Source organism: Juglans microcarpa x Juglans regia, chromosome 1D (assembly GCF_004785595.1).
Source record: "Juglans microcarpa x Juglans regia isolate MS1-56 chromosome 1D, Jm3101_v1.0, whole genome shotgun sequence".
NCBI classification, from domain to species: domain Eukaryota; kingdom Viridiplantae; phylum Streptophyta; class Magnoliopsida; order Fagales; family Juglandaceae; genus Juglans; species Juglans microcarpa x Juglans regia.
Genome location: NC_054594.1, coordinates 22,676,134 through 22,700,026, shown reverse-complemented (window position 1 = coordinate 22,700,026; position 23,893 = coordinate 22,676,134). Strand labels below are relative to the sequence as shown.

The window sequence follows — 23,893 nt, the reverse complement described above, 5'->3', positions numbered from 1 at the left end:
CTGCTCGACCGAGGTGTCGAGCGCAAGTCGAGGGCACGTTGTATTGAACATTGGCTCGAGCGCCACGTCGAGCGCAAGTCGAGCGAACCTCTCTGGATGGATTCTGCTCGAGCGCCATGTCGAGCTCAAGTCGAGCGAACCTCTCTGGATGGATTCTGCTCGAGCGCCACGTCGAGCGCACGTCGAGTGAACCTCTCTGGATGGTTTCCGCTCGAGCGCACGTTGAGCGCACGTCGAGCGAATCTCTCTGGATGTGTTCCGCTGAGTCGACCGCAAGTCAACCGAACCTCGATGTAATAATACATCGATACAATAATATATTATGATACAATAATACATGTCCTATTGTATAATACAATAGCCTAGTTTATTTTTAAACTAATTTTTTGCTTCTAATTTAATTTTTTCAGCTTCATTGATTGTGATATGGATCCTAGATATAGTGGAGATGATCGTCCACAAAGGAATGTGGCGGATGCCAATGCTACAACTCCTACACCGGTGGGTACTTCCACCCCTAGAGCCACATCTAGGGCAGCTACATCTAGAGCAGCTACATGTAGAGCAGCTACATCTTGTGCAAGTAGTCGACTCCCACTCCCAGTTGATATAGAGGATGAGGATATGTTTAACGAAGAGGAGGAGATGCCCATTGAGCAAGATCAACCACCACGACCTTCTAAAAAGAGGTCGTGGACATGGGAGCATTTCACCAAAATTCCTGGTGAAATTGCGAACCCAGTAGCAAGATGCCATTACTGTGGATCACTTTGTGGATTCCATTCAAAGAAGCAAGGTACCAGTGTGTTAATAGCACATCTAAATGGTTGTTAACGATATAAGATAGCGAAGGGATTGCAAGCCACTGATCAGACCAACCTCAGTTACCAAACTTCTACAGCCACTGATGGTACACAGACTAAAAAATTGGTCATCCCTCAATACAGTGAGAAGATGTTGAGGGACATGCTTGCAGAGATGATAATTACTGATGAGATGTCATTTACCACAGTCGAGAAAAGAGGCTTTCGAAAGTTTCTAAATTTTGTTGAGCCACGATTTCCCATTCCATCACGGTATACAGTGATGCGAGATTGTATGAAGAGGCATGCGAAGGACAAGGAGGAGATGAGGAAGATGTTTATTACCACTGGCCAGAGAGTGTCTTTTACGACTGACACATGGACTTCCATACAGAACGTCTGCTACATGTGTATCACAACACACTACATTGACAGTGAGTGGATTTTGCATAAAAAAATTATTGGTTTTAAAGAAATTGTAGATCATAAAGGTGCATCCATTGGGGCGAAGATGGATGATTGTTTAAAGGACTGGGGAATTCGAAAAGTGCTGTGTATTACAGTTGACAATGCCAGTGCGAATGAAACAACAATTGATTGGTTTAAGCGGAACACGACGGTGAGAGATGATGTCATTCGGGCCCACGAGTTTATTCACGTTCGATGTTGTGCTCATATCATTAACCTCATAGTTGTTGAGGGATTAAAAGAGGTTCATGATTCCATAACCCGAGTCCGCAACATTGTACGATATGTGAGGGGTTCCCCTCAAAGGCTTGCCAAGTTTAAGGCAATAGCAGAAGATCTGAAGATTGAATGTTCTAGTATGTTGTGCTTGGACGTTCCGACTCGATGGAATTCTACATACATGATGTTGGATGTGGCACAGAAGTACCAAAAAGCATTCGAGCGGATGGAGGTCGAGGATGGGGGTCTGAGGTATGCTTTGTTGGAGCCAGCAGGACAGGGGCTCGGTGAGCCGGACGCACATGATTGGACCAGTGTGAGTTATTTTGTTGAATTTTTAAGAACTTTTTATGAGATTACCATGCGGCTATCTGGATCCAAATATACGACTGCGAACTCATTTTTCAACGAGCTCTCGGAGCTTCACTTCCAGTTGGAAAATAGTTGTACTGACTCTGCTGGATTGTTATCTGCTATGGCTACGAGGATGAAGATCAAATATGATAAATATTGGGGGAATATTGAGAAGATAAATAGATTGCTATTTGTGGCTGTGATCCTTGACCCCTGAGTTAAGTTGGCCGTTCTAGAATTTTGGGTAAATTCCGTCCTCGGGGCAGTGAAGGCTGCAGAGTTTATTAAATTGCTAAAAAGTGATGTTGATGACTTATATCATCACTACAGTACTAGTGCTCAGCCTTCATCCGCAGTTGGTAGCTCCTCACATTCGAGGCCGACAGGATTGACAGTTTCCTCAGGTGATACTGACCCATCTGTAGGGGTTAGACGCAATCGTATTATACAGCAGTATCATCAACTCATGTCAACAAGGAATATTATGCATTGTATATCTGAGGTTGAATGATATTTTATGGAAGCTGTCGAGGCACCTAGTGATGTATTTCAGTTATTAACTTGGTAGAAAGTTAATTCCACCAAGTATCCAGTCCTTTCTCGTGTGGCCCGAGATGTGCTAGCCATTCCTGTCACTACAGTTGCCTCAGAGTCGGCATTTAGCACTGGAGGTCGCGTGTTGGATGCTTATCGGAGTTCATTGTCACCGTCAACCGTGGAAGCCCTCGTTTGCACACAGAATTGGATAAGTGAAACGCCTATTGGACTAGATACCGTTGGCGTTGATGCCGAGAGCTATAGGCTTGAATCGGATAAGTTTATATGCTTTTAAATGATGATTTAATTATTTTTAATGTTTCTAACTTCTAATTTTTATGATTTTATAGATCTAATTGTGAACCCTAACATAATTACTGATGATTGAGAGTCTGGAACGGACGCTACTTGAGAGTTGGGATGGAGTTGGGAGAACCTCCTTTCTTGGTAAGAATAAAATTATTCTTTTACCGTATTCAATTTTTTATTATCAATTTTTTTCATCTATTGATTGCTACTTTCTATCTTCATTTCAGGCATGACCAATGGAACAAAAAGTATTTGACTGAAATCTGTGTTTAATCAAATTGTAGTTATATTTCAAATTATAGTCATATTATTATTACGTTATAAATGAGACTGTTATAACTTATGGCTACATCATACATGTTATTTACTTTTTAAACTATTTATATAGTTATATTTATGTAGTTATATCCCGAGCAAAGACGTGAGATGAGTACTCTTTATTCTATAATTTTTATTAGTACTTATTCATCCTCTCTCAAACGTTTAGAATTTATTATCCAACTGAAATTAATCGAATTATAGAAATTCGTATCATCATTCTTTTTTATAAAATTTTAAATTTATGTAATTTTCAACTCATGAGTCATGAGCACTTTTAATGCTAAATTTCAGGCGGACATAAAACAAATTAAAGATATAATCAAAATTCAGTAACAAAATCAGAACGAATATTTAAATTATTGAAAACTCTTGAATAAACCAAATATTTGTAGATCGTTTCACTTTTAAAAAAAATATATATGTTGCTCACTATCTGAAACGAAATTGAACAATAAAATTTAAATAATAATAAAAAAAAGAACAAAATTTTGTCCGGAGTTCAGAAATTTTATTCGGAGTCGGAGCTCCGACATCCGATCGGAGTTCGGGGCTCCGACATCCGATCGGAGTTCGGGGCTCCGACCTCCGATCGGAATCAGACTCCGACTATATTCGGACTCGGAGTCGGAGGGAAAATCCGACTCCGACTTTTGTCGGAGTCGGAGGTCGTAAATGACAACTCCGACTCCGTCGGAGTCGGAGCCCACTCTTAATAGTAGCTTAACCCTTAATAGCAGAGAGTACTAAGAGCTAGATGTACAACTTAGATGGGACACCTTAACTATAGGATTGAAGATGGTCACATTCAAGATCGGCCACAAACAAACTTGGTTTCGGAATTCAATTCAAGATAAAAGGCTTGGACTAACCCGTCGTCTGGAAAAGTTATAAAATCGTACTTGCTCAAACAACTCAACCTGCCTTTGCAGTTTCTAGTTGAATAATTGAACCATTTCAGAAGTTACCAAATCTAAGAATGACATTGGTCTTCTACAAAATCTAAAGATGCCCTAAATAGCTAATCGTGAGTGCATGCATAACAACACACACAATCGTGCAATTCTCCAGTTCAATTCAGTCCCATTATGCATAGCCTAGCACCAAGGCCTCCATGCATTAATAACCAGCAAACTAGCCTTGCCACGATCGAGCTCATCTCCAAACCACCTCCTCCCCAAATACAATCATTTCAAACCCTTGGCAGTTCCCTATACCGTTATAAACCTTGCACCCAATTATCCCACACCCATAAGAAGCTATAGAAAAACTTTCCTTCTCCAAAGGAGAATCAATGCTTAACTCAGAGAAGATCAGAGATCTCCACAAAAGAAAAGATGGATACAAAACAATTCTAAGGCTTGTGTCCGATGTTAAGATATAAAATAAAAAGTAATGTTATATACTATATTCTCATCTTATTTTGATCATACTAAGTAATATGTAGTACATTCATTACTATTAGATAACAAATAAGCATGCAATAAATAATTATTTAATGGTGATAAATGTGTCACATCATACTTGGTAGGATGAAAGTGGGATGGTAGTATGGTGTATAGAATTTTCCTAAAATAAATAATAAAATCTACCTCTGTCAATTAATTTAACCTTATGGGATAATAGTGATTTTACATGTTATCAGAACAAAAGTCATGAGTTCGAACTTTAACTATACATTCTACTCTATTTAATTAAATATTTTATATGTTGGAGCCACTCATTGAGGGGGAGTTTGACTCACACATGAGAGAGTGTTAAAATATAAAATAACTAATAAAATCTACATTTTTCCATTCGCTTAAGCTTATGAGACAAGTGGTAATTTCATATCTGATTATCCCATACCTAGAACTAGAAATTAGATTCACCTCAGTGGCTCAATCCCACATGATTGGGAGAAGGAGAAACCCATATATATATATATATATATATAAGAGTAACTCATATGAAATTGGGATTATATATTGATTTTAGGGAAGCTTCAAACTAATCGGTCCTTTTGGAATTGTAGTGTAAATTCAGCTAGTACTTTCCCTAGGTTTTTTGCAAACCCAAAATGGCATTCAGTCCCACACAACTGACGAAGAAGACCCACTTTTGGCCATCCTATCAATGAATAATGCTAAGCAGTTGTCTACCATTGCTGTTAAAATCTTGTGTCTTCACAGTCCAAGTCAAGCAGTTGACAGAAAAAAGTAAAGGTTGCTAGTAGTCAGAAAATCAAGCAAAGTTTTTTTTTTCCACCTTCCCATGCATAGAAAAGTTTGTACATGATATTTTCCTAAATCTTGTTTTTAAGCACGTAGGTTATTTGAAATTCTAAGTTTGAAACCATTATTAATTGATAGGTTGTTACAAAGCGCGCAATTCTATCTTCAGCAAATGACGCAATCTTGTCTTGTAGCTCTACATTAAACATGTTTTTCTTTTCTATAAGTAGTAGTTCTACATGAAACATGCAAACCAAACCCAGTAAAAAACCAAACATGAACTTGGGATCTAAAGAAAAAAATCAATCACTTTGGTTGTAAATAAACAAGGACTGCTAACTATTGTTTTTCAGCAGCAAAACGAAAAGGTTACAATTCATGACAGCACAATTTTCTTTTTCGTCTCCTAAATAGCATCCTTAAACTTCCACACATACACTGGTGCTTTGATGAGACCTTATTACGAATTTAATATACAATTTGAGTCTCGAACAATCAAATTCCCCCTAGAACCAAACTGTTAATTAACACGATCTATTTCTTTTTCATCTCCCAAGTACAATCAAATTAAACTGAAGCAGGTGTACAACCCACTGTCGCAGGATAAGAACGCTGCGTTTTACATAGACAAAACGCAACATTTTGGGACTCTTAACACATTAATGAAAATTAGGAGTGTAACCGATTTGGTTTTAGAGAAATTTTATAACTGAACCGGTATATACTGGTTTTAGAAATTTAAGAACTGATACAGACCAAAATTTTCAGTTTTTCTGGTTTCAGTCTGGTTCGGTTTTCCGGTTTACCATTTACACTTGTGACATTATATATGTTTAATATTATAATTTTTTTAATATTAAACTTAATTGTGAGAATTTAGTATTTATTATTAACAAGTACTAATACTTTAATGTTCAATTATAGTAGTATAATATAAGTAGTATCTAACTTATTAATGAGATTAATAAACTTAAATAATAAGATTAAAATAGTATAATTAGTGTCTAATTATATTAGTATATTAATTTTATGTTATAAGATCAATAGACTTGAATAATAAGATTATAATTTCATGTTATATTAATTAGAAATGTAATATATAATATATATAATAATAATATAAAAATTATATATAATATAAAAAGTGATCAAACGAGACCCATTAGTTGTTATTATCTCTTTCAATGTCAAGTGGCTTGTCTTCTACATATATAGTGGTCGAGCCCATCTTCTATGAGACGTTGATTATGCGATCTATCACTTGCAATATTTACACCAACCAGATTTCTGCGTTGCGTATATATTGGGGTGGAAAAAGAAGATTGAGACTGTTTTGATTATTGTTTAAAAGAAAAATATAATTTTTTTTATTAACAAAAAGTAAAAAGATATTTAAAAAACTAAGATGTTTGTCGAAAACTCATTTTTCAATAATATATATAATTAATTATGTAACGCCCCAATAGAAGGCCCCAATCACATGACCTACATTTCAAAAGGACTAGTCAATGATATAATTGTAACCCTATTGGAACCTTATAAAGAACAAGAATTTCTCCTTCCCAAGCAATGTGGAATCCCATACACCACCTACCCTTATCCATATCATATGGGATATCACAAATTATATGTTTTCAGAATACATAATATTGTTGCCAGCTCGTATAATATATTGTAGTGTCCATACTTAATTTATAAATGTGAGACCCGCTTGTTAGATGATTAAAGAAAAAAGTTCCACGATCGAGAGGACCTTCGCTTGTACTGTGGATTGGGATTATCAATCTAATCCAAAATGAAAAAAAAGTCATGACGTACGTTGATGGTCAAGTCATTAAATTTGAAAGGTTGTGCACTGATTAATTAAGCAGACAGTGGATGTGAAGAAGATGTCCATTGACTTGAAAAATCAGCACTAGTAGTACTGAATCATATTTTTTATGACCCACCGATATCTAGGAAATCCCTTGGAAACTGTTGGGATTTATAAGGGTGTGTAAATAAATTGAATTCGTACGTACATGGTTAGACTTTAAGAGTGTATCATGATTTAATTTTATTCAAACACGAACTTGCGTTTACTTGTTATACATCATTCATAACCTTATAAAAACATCACTCAATAGTTTGAAATAAGAAAAAATAGAAAAAAAAAAAGAAGAAAAAATAGCTTTTACTTTATACAATCTCCTCTAGATAATAAGTCATTTTTGTGAATGCTACATGTCCTATCAATTGTCAAAATCATTCTCGACCACTACTACGGATGAATGTTATTTTTTATGATGCTTATATAATTTCATTCTTTCATGTTAATTATATTTTGTTTTCGAATTTTGTACCAGCTTACAAATCAACATAATTACTTAGGCTGCCTCTAGTATTTTATGTGAATACATAATTAATATATATATATATAGATATATATATAATGCAATGCGTGGATGATTATCAATTATGATATAAAATAAAAAATTATATAAAAATTATTTTATACAATATAAAAAATATTTTGCGTGAATGATTATCAATTATGATATGACATAAAAAATTATATAAAAATTATTATATTCAATATAAAAAATTAAAAGATATATATGAACCGATTCAATTCAATTCAGTCCAATATTAAAAAATAAAAAATCAGAACCAAATTGATTTTGACCTGTTCTAAAAAAATTAAAACCGATAATAAATCGAACAACCTGGTTTACTAGGTCACTGGTTTTTTTTTAATGCTATATGAAAACTAAGCTTGAATCTCGCTGGATGCCTCCCTTTAGTGATGCGCACCGTTTTGGCTGCCTGCTATACGCACCGTTTCGAGTTTGGCACTTCAAGTCGACAGCTTCAGCTCGAACTCCAGTTCCATACTGTCTTCCGCCGCCCCTCTTCTCCTTCATTGGGAACCCTAACTTCGCGCCGGCCGCCACGTCGCTAAGTACTCCGGATTCGTCCGTATCTCTCTATCTCGCGCACTTTCTCTCTAAGCCTCTGTCGGCCTCTCCATTTAGGACCTCTCCGGTGACCATCGAAGGCCGCCGGACGCCACCAAGGTATGTATCAGTTCCTCTCTCTTTTTCGTCCCGGGATTTATTTTCTCACTCTCGGTCTCTCCCTCCCTCAGACGTTCTCTCTCTCCACCGTGAGTGCCGCCGTCCTCGCACCCCAAGCACGGTGTCATTCCCTTGCACCCTAAGACTCTCTGAGATCATTAAAAGTGAAGCTGAAATGGATGAGGAACCGGATGGTACTGAGAATTGTGTCTTTTTGGGAATGCAAAAGGGCCTCCGAATCTCCTCGCTTGATGGCGACGACGGAGAAGAAGAACAACTGCCACCACAGCAGCAGCTAGAAGTATTTGCTGCGTATGAAGAAGAAGACGACGAAGAAGAAGAAGAAGATTTCGTGATTTTAGGCTTTCTTGAGAAGCCTAAGAATCGCTGGTCCCTTCTCCGTCAAATGTTTCCTAGCAAGGCTGGAGGCGTACCGGTACTTATCAATATTTCATTTTATCCGAAAGATTTAGAAATTCTGTTTTTATTTACTCTAGAGAGCATTTTTTGGCCTGCTTTTGTGATTGTAGGCTTGGTTGGATCCGGTGAATTTACCATCAGGAAAATCTTCTCTCTGTGATATATGCAGAGAACCTTTGCAGTTCCTGCTTCAGGTATAGATCTTTTTGAATTCTATAACTACAAGTTCTTTGACTAATGTACCCCGAATAACAAGGGTTTCATAGGATCATATGTTAGATAAAATTCTTATTCATTATTCAGGGAAAAAGGAATTCTGATTCATTGTATCCACTTGAGTATGACTTTGTAATATGGTATCTGGATATGCGTATATGTATTTGCTTCTTAAAACAATCATTTTTTTCCCCGTGAGTATTGTTGGTTTTATAGGTTGAACAATGGTTGATGATAGTTACCAATAACCGTTGTGTTTCTAGGTTTATGCACCAATTGAGAAAGAATATGCATTTCATCGGTCATTATTTGTTTTCATGTGTTCATCGATGAACTGTCTTCTTCGGGATCAACATGAGCAATGGAAACGCCACCCAGAGAAGCCATCCAGAAGGTATTCTCTAAAATTATGACATGTCGGAATTAATACATTACTGGGAACAAAATGAAATTTTCTTATTCCTAATACTTACATCTTGTTTCTGAATTCAAATGGCTTCTAAAGTGTGAAGGTTTTCCTATGCCAACTGCATCAATTTAATCCTTTTTACTCAAGCGAGCCCCCACGACATGATGGGACTGAAAAACCTTCTGTAACTGGAGGTATCCTTCATAGTTTTCTTTCATTGTCTGGTGATAGTTGTTACTACAAATGTTTTTATGCTCACATTTGCAGAGCTCTTATCTGGGCTTCTTGAGTTGGATACATAATATTTTTGCTTGTATGTGCCTCAATATGAGATTTTAAGTTTCAGGATTTGTGTTAAAAAAATCTAATAAGACTGTGTTTGGATTCGGTGAATTTGGCACTTTTGCTCTAAGCTCCGAATCAAAATTGTTGGGAAGACTTCAAATCTTAATGATGTGATCTAGATTATGGTGCAACAGAGTAATATTTTGAGTGAATATGATATCTTGGAAGCGCTTCAGAATTCTTTGTTTAGAAGTTAGAAATTCAAATCCTACATTTCCATGCACACATCCCGAGGCAGGAGGGTAGAATTTGTGTTGGCTTGTTGTCTAGGCTTAGTCTCTTTGTTCTGGTTCATTAAAAGAAAACGTTATATTATAAAAGAGAGAAATAACCTTTGCATGAAAATAAGGAGTATTTTTTCTCAGTACTCTCTGACACCGCATGCTGTTGCTCAGAATTATCTCACTGTGGTTGATTATTTATTTATTTATTTTCAATATACGTTATAATTTCCATGTTCTTATGAATTGTGCATCCTATGTCTGCTATGCGTAATTTGTAAAAGAATATATTTTTCTTTTAAAGTATGATTTGTAACTATCTGTGTACCTACGTTACATTAATGCACTTGCAAAAGCTCGCTTGATGATCTTTGATGTTTCCTTGTGTTAGCCGCACTTTGTAGTTGGTGTGGTACCTGGAAAGGAGATAAGCTGTGTAGCGGTTGCAGGACTGCTCGTTATTGCTCAGAGAAACACCAAGTAATTCAGTTTTTTTCATTTTGGGTTCTTGTTATTTGTTGAATTTTTTTCTAAGTACCTATGAGCTCTAACTCAAAGTGCCTTCCTTCTAACAACTGGAGGGTGTAGTCCGAGCTCAATACCCTCTAGCTCTCTCACTAATCGTCTCTCCTCCGAAAAGGGGGTGGTAGGGTTCCAATATGGACTCTGTGGCTTAAGTTTTTGAGGGAGTAAGAACCATAGGGAGGAGGGAGAGGGGAGACTGGAGGTGGAGTTAGAAGTGGGGTGGGTGGGAGAGGAGGGAAGGGAAAAATGGTTATTGTATTTTTTTTCTTTAGCTATTGATTACATGGAATATGCTATCTAAAGCCTTATTATGCCAATTCTGTTCAAAAAGTAATTAATGTTTTCAAGAAGTTCCATTAATTCTATTTGATAGAAGAATGATATTGCTACATCTTAACATTTTGAGGACTAGATTGGAACTTCAAGGATAAAACTTGAAACTGGTGTATATCTTAAGGACCAGAAGAATTGTCTAGGTAAAAAAATTGCATCCATTCATAACTTTTCTGAGCTATCCTTTTCTTTTTGCAGGTCATGCATTGGCGCTCTGGTCATAAGACTGATTGTGCACGGATTAACAGTTCTTCTCAATCATTTGATGCCCCTAATAGAAATGAAACTACTCCAGCAAATTTTCAAAAAGGCCAGTAAAGTATTTAGTTTCTATGATTGTTTGACTGGAAATATAGAGTTAAATATATAAGATTGTGTGTGTGTGTGTGTGTGTGTTGTGTGGTATATTTTCTATTGGAATATTAAAAAAATTAGTTGTCTTAGATGACATGGACATGGTGTTTTCTTGTGATAAATGTGGCGTAGTCTTATACCTTGACATTGCTTATCTAAGACTGATTGTAATTTTTCTGAGCTATCCTTCTTTTTTTAGGTATGCATTGGCACACTGGTCATAAGACTGATTGTACACAGATTAACAGTTCTTCTCAATCATTTGATGCCCCTAATAAAAACAAAACTGCTTCAGTAAATTTTCAAAAAGGCCAGTAAAGTATATGGTTTCTATGATTGTTTGACTGGAAATAGACTTAAATATATGAGATTGTGTGTGTGGGGGGGGGGGGGGGGGGGGATATATTTTCTATTGGAATATTAAAAAAAAAAAAAAGAGTTACGTCTTAGTCTTAGATGACATGAACATGACGATTTCTTGATCTTGAATAGTAATGAAATAAAAGAGGTTAATTGGTTGGAGAACATTAGTCACATTCTGGCCTCTAGATGTTCGAGTGATACTTTCCTGTGTAGTCTGAGAATTATATTTATTTAAGTATTAACATGCACTGTATTATCAGAGGTATAGTCAATGTCTAAATAAGCCTTTTAGAATTCCACATCTGAAAAGTTATGCTTTTGCAAACAGTTGCAAGCAACACTCTATGGCCAGAATTTGAGATGATAATTGAGAATGAAAGTGAATTCAGCACAGAAATGATTGAGGATAATGCCAGTACTAATTCATTGATCTCTAAGGGCAAAATAGATGGCGCGATGAAGTCGTTGTTGGACACTTTTGAGGTATTTATTATTTGTGCTATTGTAGTTTAAACTTATGTTTACTTGTTTTGGTTCTAGTCTTTACATGCTTATATTTTTGTCGGTCTTTACTTGCTTGTACCTTTGTTGGTGAGCAGGGCGACGATGAGAGGAAAAGTTGGGCCTCTTTTCAAGAGTGCATAGCCAAGGCCCCTGAACAGGTGTTAAGGTGATCGAAATATCTAATTGAGGATTCAAACTTCCATTTGTGATGCTGCTTGAAATGGACAAGCATTGGCTCTCCCCCTCAACATAGTCTTTTTGCTTTCTATAAAAAAAAATAGAGTCTGGGGAACAGAAAGAAAAGAAAGAAAGATATCAAGCATCCTTGGTCAGGGGACCTTAATCAACCCCATGGTTTGTGTTTTTCAGGCCTTGTTACTGTCCAAATAAAAAATGACAAGTCTTATAACGCTTATGTGACCGAATAAGCATTATTATGGTTATAAGTTTGCTCTAGAAGCCTAGCAAACTGATGTAAAAGCTTAATTTGTTACTTGCTAAAGATGGTAACGTAAAATTCAATTAGAGCCAAGTTTAAAGAATTTGTTGCTAGATAGATGCTACTTCTGCATCATCTATCAACATCTTACGCAAATGCTTACGCTAGTAATCTTATAGAGGCCTAGCTTTAAATGCATGCCAAGTCATGCTGGTCATTGATTTTTGTTAGTGTCAGTGTATATCTATTTGAGGCATGTTACTGATTTGGTATCATTATTAATGGGAATTTATTGTAATTTGGTTGTTAGTTGAGAGCAGGCGCACAGGCATTGTCAACTCATCATTCGTCATTTGTCCCAGCTGTACTTTTAATAAAATCCACTAATACTCTTCTTCCTTGCTGCAATGGTGGATGTATTTTTATCTTTATTTTGTGTATTTTTTTCCAAAATATCAGGTATTGCAGGGATGGTAGTGCAAAACCTCTATGGCCCATGTCAAGTGGCCGGCCATCAAAAGCTGACATTCCGAACTGCAAATACTGTTGTGGTCCTCTGTGTTTTGAGTTTCAGGTATGAACATCTGCGCATTGAAAAGGTTTATATATACCGTGGTGCTATCATTCACTCTGTTTACTCTCTTTTGTGTTTCGGTTGAGTGAGAGTTTGTGTCCTTTTGTGGGTTGGCTTCTCGGTTGAAAGAAACCTTTTTTTTTTATCGGTAAACAAATTTTTATTAATCAAAAGAGTAGGCAATAGCCCAAATATACGGGACATATACAAGAGCAACACCTAGGCGTACTATTTAGTAATACAAGGAAATCATGGAAGGTCATGCCATGAAAATCAATTACAATCGACCAATGGAATAAAGTATGGAAAAACAAAGTTCTAAGCTCATCCATTGACCGCTCTTGATCTTCAAAGCTCATTGGTTGAAAGAAACTTGTTTACTGTTTAGATCATATATTATATTTATGACCCTTGGAGTTAATGTGAACTTCATTGTATATCCGAGATAGAAACCTTTCATTGATGTCATTATTATGTTGTTGGTGGCTTCAGATATTACCTCAGCTGCTGTATTACTTTGGTGTGAAGAATGATGTTGACTCTCTTGATTGGGCGACTCTCGTTATATATACTTGTGAAGCCTCTTGTGAGGGAAGTCTTGCTTACAAAGAGGAATACACTTGGGTTCAACTCTCTTCACAATCTGCTACTGTACCTTGATGGTGTATTTTGACCGATTTCCACCCGTCTATTTCTTTATATTATAGCTCTGCTCTTTTGCTGAAAAGTTGAGAAGAAAAAAGCGTTGGTATTTACTCCATCAAGCAACAAGACGATCATGTATATCGACATTGAATTTTGATCTGTTTAGAAGGTGAGATTTTTCCACAAAATATATTGGTAACTGTTTCGTGTCGATTCTCTTGATAGCGTTCATATGCATGTTTTTGGATAATCAATCCACCACCTATTTGTCATCTCTCTTCTAAACGGTGTCAGATATTATTGCTTGCAATCCTAGGAACAAGTCTTTGGTTCATTAGAACATCAATAAAATTTATAATTTCATTTCCTATTTTATATTTTTGTATGTTTCTATAACAAATGAGTTTGTTATTCATTTGGGCATCTACATCTTAATAGTGGTTGAAAACTAGTTCAGATAGGCTTTTTGCCAGACTTCTGTAAAAAGCACTGTATTTCCATGTGAATATGTGATGTCTGCAATCTGCAATCGAGGGTACTTGAGCGGAGTTGATGCAGCCGATAAAATATTTATAATTAAATATTAATCGCACAGCTTAAGGCTATGTTTGTTTTCGTTATTCATCTCATCTCATTTAATTATTACAATTTTTTCAAATTTTTACACAAAATAAAATAAACAATTCAACTTTTCCAAATCTCAAAATAAAAATTATATTAAAAAATTATATTCTAAGAATATTTTATTTAACTTTCAAATTTTATCTTAATTCATCTCATCTCATCTCATCTGCGAAAACAAAAATAGTACAAGATAGCTACAAGGCCATTGCTAAATTTCTAGTTTTGAGTGCTCAGAAACATCTATACACTTTTCAATAGGGGTGGTAATATATGACACGAATAAAACACGAAATTAACGGATTTGGATTTAATAAATGGGTCAATTGCGGGTCAACCTATAAAGTCCGCAATCAACTCATATAACAAATAAATTTTATTTTCACAAATTATTGAGTTTCTTTGTTAATATATAATTTTATTATATAAAAATTTTAATTTTCTTATATATTATTGGTTTGAATATTGATAATAAAATATTTTATTATGAATCCAATTGTAATTATGAATAATTTTATATAATTATCCTTGTATTATCTTTATACAATCCTGTCTACACAAACAACTTCTAAACTACAACCAAGTGGTTCCAGAAAAGATGGCAACAACTTCATGCCTATTTCACATTGGAAGATATAAAAATCAGCATGCCTCATATATATATTGAGAGGAGCAAATCAACAAAATAGAAAAAAATGAGCAAATTGCAAAACAACAGACAAATCTACTCACAGAGAGCAAAAATTATTAATTACAATATGCCAGAAAAATGGAAAATAAAAATTGTAGGAACCCAGCACTTATCAATAGGTGAGCTCTAAATGGAAACTTGAAGCTGATACTTTGATAATGAAATGTTGTTTTTCTCATTCTACTTGATGATCTTGAACTTAAAAAATATGATCCTGATCAGTTTCTAATGACAAAATCGCTATATATTATCATCATCAGATGAATGAATGATTTAGTGTACCTCGGCAGAAGATCATGGCAATAAGTGTGTGTATACAATGATGTAGCTGCCCTGTTAATTAAGGACTGTCATAGAGGCATCCCCTTATAAATATGGGCTCTAATAGAAACACTATGGAAAAGAGCATGAAATGAAATGGAAGCAGATGGTAGAATACGCATAAAAAAAAAAAAAGTTTCGCTAGTTTAACGCAAACAAAAAGGACAACTTTTATCATACTGTTGCTACGTTTGGCAGCAAATCTGCCTTGGGTGTATTAGTAGCCTATATTGCATGGAAGGGTTACAATATATTCAAACACGTACGAAATCCATTCAACACTAAGATCACATAAAACAAAATCTACTTAACATTTAACAATATCTATTCCCAGGGACAGAAGTATTGATAAAGCTAGAGATAATACATTTGCTTGCATGGGGATTCAGTTTAGTCCCCGTTTAAACAATATCAAATCCTAATTAGTTCTAACCAGTCATCGTAGCATAATGTTTGCAAATATGTTTGCAATTGAAATATATTGAAAACATATATGTGCAAATTACATGTGCACTCACTACAAGAAAAACTGGTTTTTGTGACTAATTTATTGCGACTAAAAGACTATTCGCAACTAATTTTAATTGCAAATAGTAATTTAGCTGGAATTAACTGGTCGCAAATAAGCAGTTTTCTTGTAGTGACTATGTCTCATACATGTGGACTATGTCTCAAACATAGTCCACATATGTATGAGACATAGTTCACATATGTTTGCAAATTAATATAGTCATCATATGTCCACATAGTCCACATACATAGTACTGGACTATCATGTGGACTATGTCTCATACTATGTACAAGACATAATCCACATGGATGCACAATATCAGTCAGTTCCCGTGCAAACATGTCTCAATTGCAAACATATATATGAATGAGACAATTGAGACATATTTGGATTGATAAATCTCATATATACATATGTATGCTTGACTTGTAATTGAGACCCAACCTCAATTACAAGCCTATATATGTGCCATTAAGACATATCAATACACATACATCTCAGTTGCAAACAATATCAAATTCTAGTTAGTCCAACTACAATTCAATCCTTTAAAGGATTCTGTCATTTGGTCCATCTAATAAGCATTTTACAATGAATCACATAAGGATAGCTCGATCAGTCCTAGTCTAAAAGAAAGAAAAACAACTAAAAGAAAAAATAGGGTTTGCCTTCCACAAAGCCAGGCGATCGATCGCGTGCGCCACTATAAGAAAATTGCTTATTTGCGACCAGTTAATTCCAGCGAAATGATTATTTGCAACTAAAATTGGTTGCGAATAGTCTTTTAATTACAATAAATTAGTCACAAAAACTCGTTTTTCTTGTAGGTGATAAGGAAAACGCCAATTACCAGTACATGAAGTATTAATATTTAATAATTTTAATCCATGCCATGCTGTAAATAAAATACACCAATTATCTATGTCGCATGCAATTCTTTAATTAGCATCTTTCTCGTAGGGTTCCTACGTCCCTAACCCTTTTTCTCTCTTCACTTAGCATTGAGAAGAAAGAACTACGAACAAAGTACGTCTCCAATTGCAGTAGCTCCAAGATATATCATTAAAAGTGAAGCTGAAATGGATAACGAACCGAATGGTACTGCGAAATCTATCTTTTTGGGAATGCAAAAGGGCCTCCGAATCTCCTCACTAGACGAGAATGATGGAGAAGAACAACTGCCACCACAGCAGCAGCTAGACTGATCTACTCCCTAACCCTTTCTCTCTTCACTCAGCAGTACTGAGAAGAAAGAACTACGAACAGCGTACCCGAATTGTAGTAGCTCCAAGATGATCATTAAAAGTGAAGCTGAAATGGATAACGAACTGAATGGTACTGCAAAATGTGTCTTTTTTGGGAATGCAGAAGCGCCTGATCTGAATCTCCTCGCTAGACGACGATGATGGAGAAGAAGAACAACTGCTACCACAGAAGTATTTGCCGCATATGGAGAAGAAGACGACAAATTATAAGAAGAAGAAGATTTTGTGATTTTAGATTTTCTAGAGAAGCCTAATAACCGCTACTATCTTCTCCATCAAATGTTTCCTGGCAAGGCTGGAGGCGTACGGCGCGGTACTTATCAATGTTTCATTTTATTGGAAAGATTTAGAAACTTCTATTTTTGTTTACTCTAGAAAGTGTTTTTGGGCTGCTTCTGTGATTGTAGCTAGGCTTGGTTGGATCCGGTGAATTTACCATCAGGATCATAATCTTGTGTCTATGATCTATGCGGAGAACCTTAATTTGCAGTTCCTGCTTCAGGTATAGATCTTTTTGAATTCTATAACTACAAGTTCTTTTTTTATTAATATAGCCCAAATAACAAGGGTTTCATAGGACCATACGTTAGATAAAATTCTGATTCATTATTCATGTGAGTATGTATGACATTAATGTAATATGGTATCTGGATATGTGTATATATATGTATTTACGTCTTAGAAAATCATTTTTTTTCCAATCAATTCTGTTGGGTTTATAGGTTGAACAGTAGTTGATAATAGTTATCAATTATAACCGTTGTGTTTAAAGGTTTATACACCAATTGAGAAAGATTATGCATTTCATGGGTCATTATTTGTTTTAATGTGTTCATCAATGGAAACGTCGCCACCCCATGCAGTGAAGCCATCCAGAAGGTATTCTCTATTATACCTGTTATTAAAAGGTTTTCGGTGATGTTAGTAGATGGTATTCGAACCATCTTTTCCGTGAATTGAAGCCTAGACGCAAGGATTTACAGCATTTTCATTTTAGAGAACAGAACCGCCAGATGCTTATAGCATCAAGCAAGTATCAAGAGTCCTCTCCATCGGAACAATAGGGCCGTTATGCTCATTACTAAACTTGTTGAAGAGATGAAATATAACCAAGGTATATCTTTTTGATCAGAGGTTGAATCGATCATCAGAAGAAGAATTAGGCCAAAAATTAGGATACATTCTGGGAAAATCAAACTTCCATCGAAGAGAAGCAAATGAAAGGCTTTCATAAAAATTCTCGTAGAATCGAGAATGAAGTTTTCATTCTGTACATGCCAGATCATGAATTAGTAACTGCATCCAATCTCCAAAAAAAATTGTGCTCTAAAATAATGACATGTCGGAATTAATGCATTACGGGGAACAAAATGAAATTTTCTTATTCCTGATACTTACAGCATGTTTCTTAATTCAAATGGCTTCTGAAGTGTAAATGTACGTTTTTCCGTTGCCAGTTGCATCACTTTAATCCTTCTTACTCAAGAAAGCCCCCACGACATGATGGGATTGAAAAACCTTCCGGAACTAGAGGTATATATCCTTCATAGTTTTCTTTCATTGTCTGCTGATAGGTCTTATTACAAGTGACTTTATGCTCACATCCGCATGCAGAGTCCTTATCTGGGCTTCTTGAGTTGGATACATAATATTTTTGCTCTTACGTGCATCAATATCAGATTTAAGTTTCAAGATTTGTCATGTTCAAATAAGACTGCGTTTGGATTTGGTGAATTTTGCACTTTTGTTCAAAGCTCCAAATCAAAATTGTTGGGAAGACTTCAGATGTTAATGATATAATTTAGATTATGATGAAACACTGTAATATCTTGGTTGAATATGATATATATCTTGGAAGCGCTTCAGAATTCTGTATAGAAATTAGAAAGAAAAATGCTACTCTCCCAAGGCAGTAGGGTAGGATTCGTGTCGTCTTGTTGTCTAGGCCATATAGTCTCTTAGAGCTGGTTTGTATTCTGATCACACTATTATTTATTACTATTCACAAATTTCAACTCACAAATCTCATTATTATTCACAAACCATCTCAATTCAATTCATCTCATCCCATCTATAAATCCAAACGGAGCTAATTTGTTGCGATTCGTTAAAAGACAACATTGTCTTTAAAAGAAAGAAATGACCTATTCATAAAAATAAGGAGTACGTTTTCTCAGTACTTCTGACACCACATGCTATTGCTCATAATTTGTTGTTGTGGTTGATTATCTATTTATTTATTTATTTTCAATATACATTATAATTTTCACGTTCTTATGAATTTCGCATCCTATATATGTCTGGTAAGTGTATTTTGTAAACGAATATATATATATATATATATATATATATATATATATATTTTCTTTTTAAAGTATGATTTGTAGCTATCTGATGATAAATAGAAAGTAGCATGAATTTTGCATACAAGTAAACCAATTGTGTTTGTAAACAATATGACACCCACTTGTTTATCGTATTGAATATATTTTTTTTTAACTGAGGAAAAACTAATTATATTGAATAGATTGGTATTTACAAAACCAAGAAGATTGGATATGGTCATGAACATGTAACTACGTTACATTAATGCACTTGCAAAACCTCACGTGATCCGTTAGATCTACTTACACTAAAAATAATTTTACAATATGATGTACTGCATCAAGCCACGTCAGTTTGTAGATTTACTTTTATGTAATCCATTTGTGGCTAAAGTATTTCTCTTTAGAAGAGATTACACATCTGAAAATTTATGCTTTTGCAAACAGTTGCAGGCAACACTCTATGGCCAGAATCTGAGATTATAATTGAGAATGAAAGTGAATTCAGCACAGAAATGATTGAGGATAATTCATTGGTCTCTGAGGGCAAAATAGATGGCGCGATGAAGTCGCTGTTGGATAGTTTTGAGGTATTTATTATTTGTGCTGTTGGAGTTGAAACTTATGTTTACTTGTTTTGGTTCTAGTCTTTACATGCTTATTATATCTAAGTCGGTGAACAGGGCGACGTTGAGAGGAAATGTTTCCAAGGCCACAACTAAAGTCTAAAGTTTCTAGTTCAGAGTGGTTAGCAACATATATACACTGTTCAACATGCTGTGCAATGATATGCTTGTAGGCAATAGAAATTAGCAACATAAAATCATCTGCGAACCATATAAGCAACAAATCCTCATTATCCAGCTCTATTGCTGGAGCCTTTTATTTTCTTATGCAATCAGTCAGTTACAACTTAACTTATCACAAAGATACATTGCTTCATGAGCCAAGATGAGAACCTGTTCGATTATGGCGTCATGATTGAATATAACAAGTACATGAGTTGCAGATTCTTTACAGTGGCACATCAAAGAATATATTCAATAGCTATCCTCTACAGCTAAGCTACCCTTCAAATTCTTTCATTGGCAGTTGAATCATATACCCTCCTTCGATAGAATGGCATGCTGAACAAGCATCACAAGGCTCATCAGCAGAAATTTATAAAATGGATCTTGACGGCCAGATCTGACCTTCACAAGAAACAAAGAAAACTCAATCAAAAATTCTCTCCCCTGTTGAAAACAGTACAAACACCAAAGAACTAAAGATGCAGAGAAACCCAGGTATGTAAAACACTGTTCTCCAGGTTTCTGGACTTGAAAGGTCTGCATTAGCACTTCTCGCAGCTTCAAGAAGCCTACCAGTGAGATCAACTCCAATAATGCCAGCAAATGTGCCAGCAGTATTAGAAACTCCCATCAAAATCCCTGCATATCTCGGAGCAATATCCATGTGGTTTACCGCAAACCCAGCTCTTCCTAATGCCAAGAAACCAAGAGCCACAGAAGAACAGAAGATGGCTCCACCAGCGGTTCTGAAAATGGGAATTGCCATCAACGCAAGAGCAGCAACTAAGAATCCGACAGTGTTCAACAACTTCCGGATTTTAGTCACAGACAAAATTCTCTTGGTGATTAAGTGGTCAGCAACCACTCCCCCAATATTTGAAAATATAACCATGTTACAATATGGCATCATTTTAGATGATCCCATCTCCTGAAGGCTAAGCTGCAGGCCCTGCTCAAAGTATGTTGGCAGCCAGTTCATCAACACATACAAGGCATAATGGAAAGTGAAATTATTTACAACAATAGCCCAAACTGGCAAGCTGAGTAAAATCTTCTTCCATGGGATGCTGGGAGTTCTGGCAGACAATCCACCATTCTCCACTTTCATTTTCTGGTTTCCTTTGAGTGGCAACAAAGACTCACCAAAACCAGCAGCAGTGGCTTTCGGATGTTCAGACCGAGGAGGGTCACTAGCATACTTGAACCAAAGCAAGCACCACATGGCACCTAATGCTGCCTCAACAAGAAATACAGATTGGGGCCCTCTATACTTCACCAGGCTTGGAAGGACAAGCATTCCCGCAGCTGCGCCAAGATACATCCCAGACATTGTTAGAGAAACGGATCTAGATCTTTCATGGGGCGGAACCCACTGTGCTAGAACTGTGTGGATGGAGGGGAAGATGAAGCCTTGTGCCACACCAACAAGCAAGCGGGCAATCACTAACACCACAACTTTACTAGGGTCTAATGGGACTAATGCACAAGTCGACGACCACAACACAAAAGAAATAAGGAGGACCTTCCTTCCCCCAATTTTCTGAGCTACCCATCCTCCAGGCACCTGTGAGCAGGCATATCCACAATAGAACGTAGAAAGTATCATTCCTTTAGTTGATTGGCTTACCTTGGCGTCATCAGCTGCAACTGTATATGCAATAGAGAAGCCCACACGTTCTATGTAGCAAACAGATGTGCTGATGAAGGTTAAAATGACTATCAAGTAACGCTTTGGAAATTTCATCATTCTCATACTTTGCCTATAGTCTTGTCTGGATAATATACTCAGTCAATTGTCTTTATACAATCCCGTCTATCAACAGCTTTTAAACTACTACCAAGTGGTTCCAGAAAAAATGGCAACAACTGCATGCCTATCACACATTGGAAGATGAAAAAATCAGCATAGCTCATACAAATCGAGCGGAGCATATAAATAAAATAGAAAAAAAATGAGCAACTTGCAAAACAACAGACAGAAACCTACTCGAAGAAAGCAATAATTACTGTGCAAGAAAAATGGAAAATAAAAATTGCAGGAACCCAGCACTTATCAATAGGGGAGCTCTAAATGAAATTCTGAAGCAGATACTTTGATAATGAAACTGGAATCGTCTCATTCTATTTGATGATCTTGAACTTATAAAATGTGATCCCGAGTATCGGATGACAAAAATCACTATTACCAGGTCCATCAGATGAATAAGTGATTTGGTGCATCTCGGTAGAGAGACAGCAATCTGTGTGTATACAATGCAGCTGCCCTGTTAAAGACTGCCATATAGGCATCCCCTTATAAATATGGTCTCTAGTAGAAACACTATGCAAAAGAGCATGAAATGAAATGGAAGCAAGTGCTAGAATATGCATAAAAAAACCACAGGTTCTGCCAGGTAAACGCATAAAAAAGGGACTACTTTAGCAGACATTGCTGTAACGGTTGGTGGCGAACATGCTTTGAGAGTATTAGTAGCCTATATTGCATGGAAGGGTTACAACGATACCATGTTCAAACAAGAAATTCATTCAACACTGAGATCACATGAGACAAAATCTACTTTACAGTCAACAATATCAAATCCCAGGACAGAAGCATTGATAAAGAGATCACTTAAGGCATTGATTTGGTCCTGTTTGAAACAAATCTATATTTTTTGTAAACTAATATAGCAAAACTAACAATATTTTACTTCGCAGATGTTCATTTTGAACTCTACTGCAAGTGTATTATCCAACATATTCAAGCCCAACTCAATAGATTTGGCAAACCTCGTGTTTTTTCTTTTGCCTCCTCTCTTTCCAGGCAACCAAACAGATCCAAATCAAAATAAAATGCAGAGAACAAAACACGCTAGAATTAAAAAAAGGACATATAACATCAACCAATCCGCCAGACTCTTCGAACACAAGCTAAGACAGATACAAGAATCTATCAGTTATAAGAGTTCCAACACAGAGAGAGAGAGAGAGAGAGACACACACACACACAGAGATAGAAACTAACCTTGGGTTCTTGATATCTACGACGGAGGGGCTGCCTTACGACTGGCGGAGCGCCACAGGGGGATGAAGACGAGGGCCACGAGTCAACGAAGCTTCGATCGGCAGAGGAAAAGTGGCAAGGAACCTAGGGTTTCGGCGCGCGCGAGAGAGAGAGAGAGATCGCCGGGGTGGGTTAAGTAATTTTGAAACGTCAAATTAAAACGACGTCGATTGGGTTTACAAAAAGTCGTCGTTTTACTGCAAAAATGAATTTTTAAATAGAAACCAGACCGAGTATCGGGTTTAATGTTTAAACCCGGTATCCGGGTCCTATACCCGTACCCATTCCAGGTAGGGGCCGGTTGGGTAATCCGTTTTATGTCCGGGTAACCGCCCCGGGTGAACAGTTTTGACTCTTGGCTGTTGCCTGTTGGTGAGGAGAAGAAGCCAGAGGCGCTGAAGAAGAACAAACACTCGTACTCTTCGATCTCCCTCTCCAATCCGCAACCATGGGTAATGAGACAATCAATAGGCACTTTCTCTTTTCTCTCCCTTTCTTTCATGCTCAAGCTAATGGAAGCTTCTGCTCGATAAATGTTAGGTATCTCGCGTGACTCTATTCACAAGAGGCATGCCACTGGAGCAAGAAGAAGACATAGAGGAAGAAGAGAAAGTAATGCAACCCACCCTTTCTCACTTATTAATTTGTTTGTGTTATTACTTTATAAGATTCTCTTCCGACTCTGTTTGGTTGGTCAGAAA

At 36.3% G+C, this 23,893-nt stretch overlaps 2 protein-coding genes and 1 pseudogene across 5 annotated transcripts; 2 read left to right on the top strand and 1 right to left on the bottom strand.

The window, feature by feature from the left end:
- The window catches only part of LOC121234568, a 52,414-nt pseudogene that overhangs the window by 22,725 nt on the left and 5,796 nt on the right, over positions 1-23,893 (top strand).
- LOC121234535 (programmed cell death protein 2) lies at positions 8,229-13,836 on the top strand. Its single transcript, XM_041130501.1, has 11 exons — positions 8,229-8,277; positions 8,349-8,713; positions 8,808-8,891; positions 9,177-9,307; positions 9,419-9,516; positions 10,280-10,368; positions 10,945-11,056; positions 11,792-11,946; positions 12,063-12,133; positions 12,866-12,980; positions 13,473-13,836. The coding sequence occupies exons 2-11, from the start codon at positions 8,453-8,455 to the stop codon at positions 13,638-13,640; spliced, it is 1,284 nt and encodes a 427-aa protein (XP_040986435.1). The 5' UTR covers positions 8,229-8,277; positions 8,349-8,452; the 3' UTR covers positions 13,641-13,836.
- Positions 20,198-23,344, bottom strand: LOC121234513 (probable anion transporter 5). 4 transcript variants are annotated; one of them, XM_041130492.1, is made up of 2 exons: positions 23,154-23,344; positions 20,198-22,423 (listed from the first exon to the last, which is right to left on the bottom strand). In XM_041130492.1, the coding sequence occupies exon 2, from the start codon at positions 21,900-21,902 to the stop codon at positions 20,574-20,576; it is 1,329 nt and encodes a 442-aa protein (XP_040986426.1). In that variant the 5' UTR covers positions 21,903-22,423; positions 23,154-23,344; the 3' UTR covers positions 20,198-20,573. The 4 variants fall into 4 exon arrangements, with proteins under 4 accessions (XP_040986426.1, XP_040986421.1, XP_040986412.1 ...); XM_041130487.1 differs by having other exon boundaries at positions 20,198-22,413; positions 23,154-23,343; XM_041130478.1 differs by having other exon boundaries at positions 20,198-22,389; positions 23,154-23,343.

What these genes read in the sequence shown, in the direction of transcription:
- LOC121234513 (XM_041130492.1), bottom strand. Translation starts at nt 21,902, where the DNA reads ATGAGAATGATGAAATTTCCAAAGCGTTACTTGATAGTCATTTTAACC.
- LOC121234535 (XM_041130501.1), top strand. Translation starts at nt 8,453, where the DNA reads ATGGATGAGGAACCGGATGGTACTGAGAATTGTGTCTTTTTGGGAATG. An exon ending in GCAAGGCTGGAGGCGTACCG is followed by an intron (nt 8,714 to 8,807) that starts GTACTTATCAAT and finishes TTGTGATTGTAG; the next exon opens with GCTTGGTTGGATCCGGTGAA. An exon ending in CTTTGCAGTTCCTGCTTCAG is followed by an intron (nt 8,892 to 9,176) that starts GTATAGATCTTT and finishes TTGTGTTTCTAG; the next exon opens with GTTTATGCACCAATTGAGAA.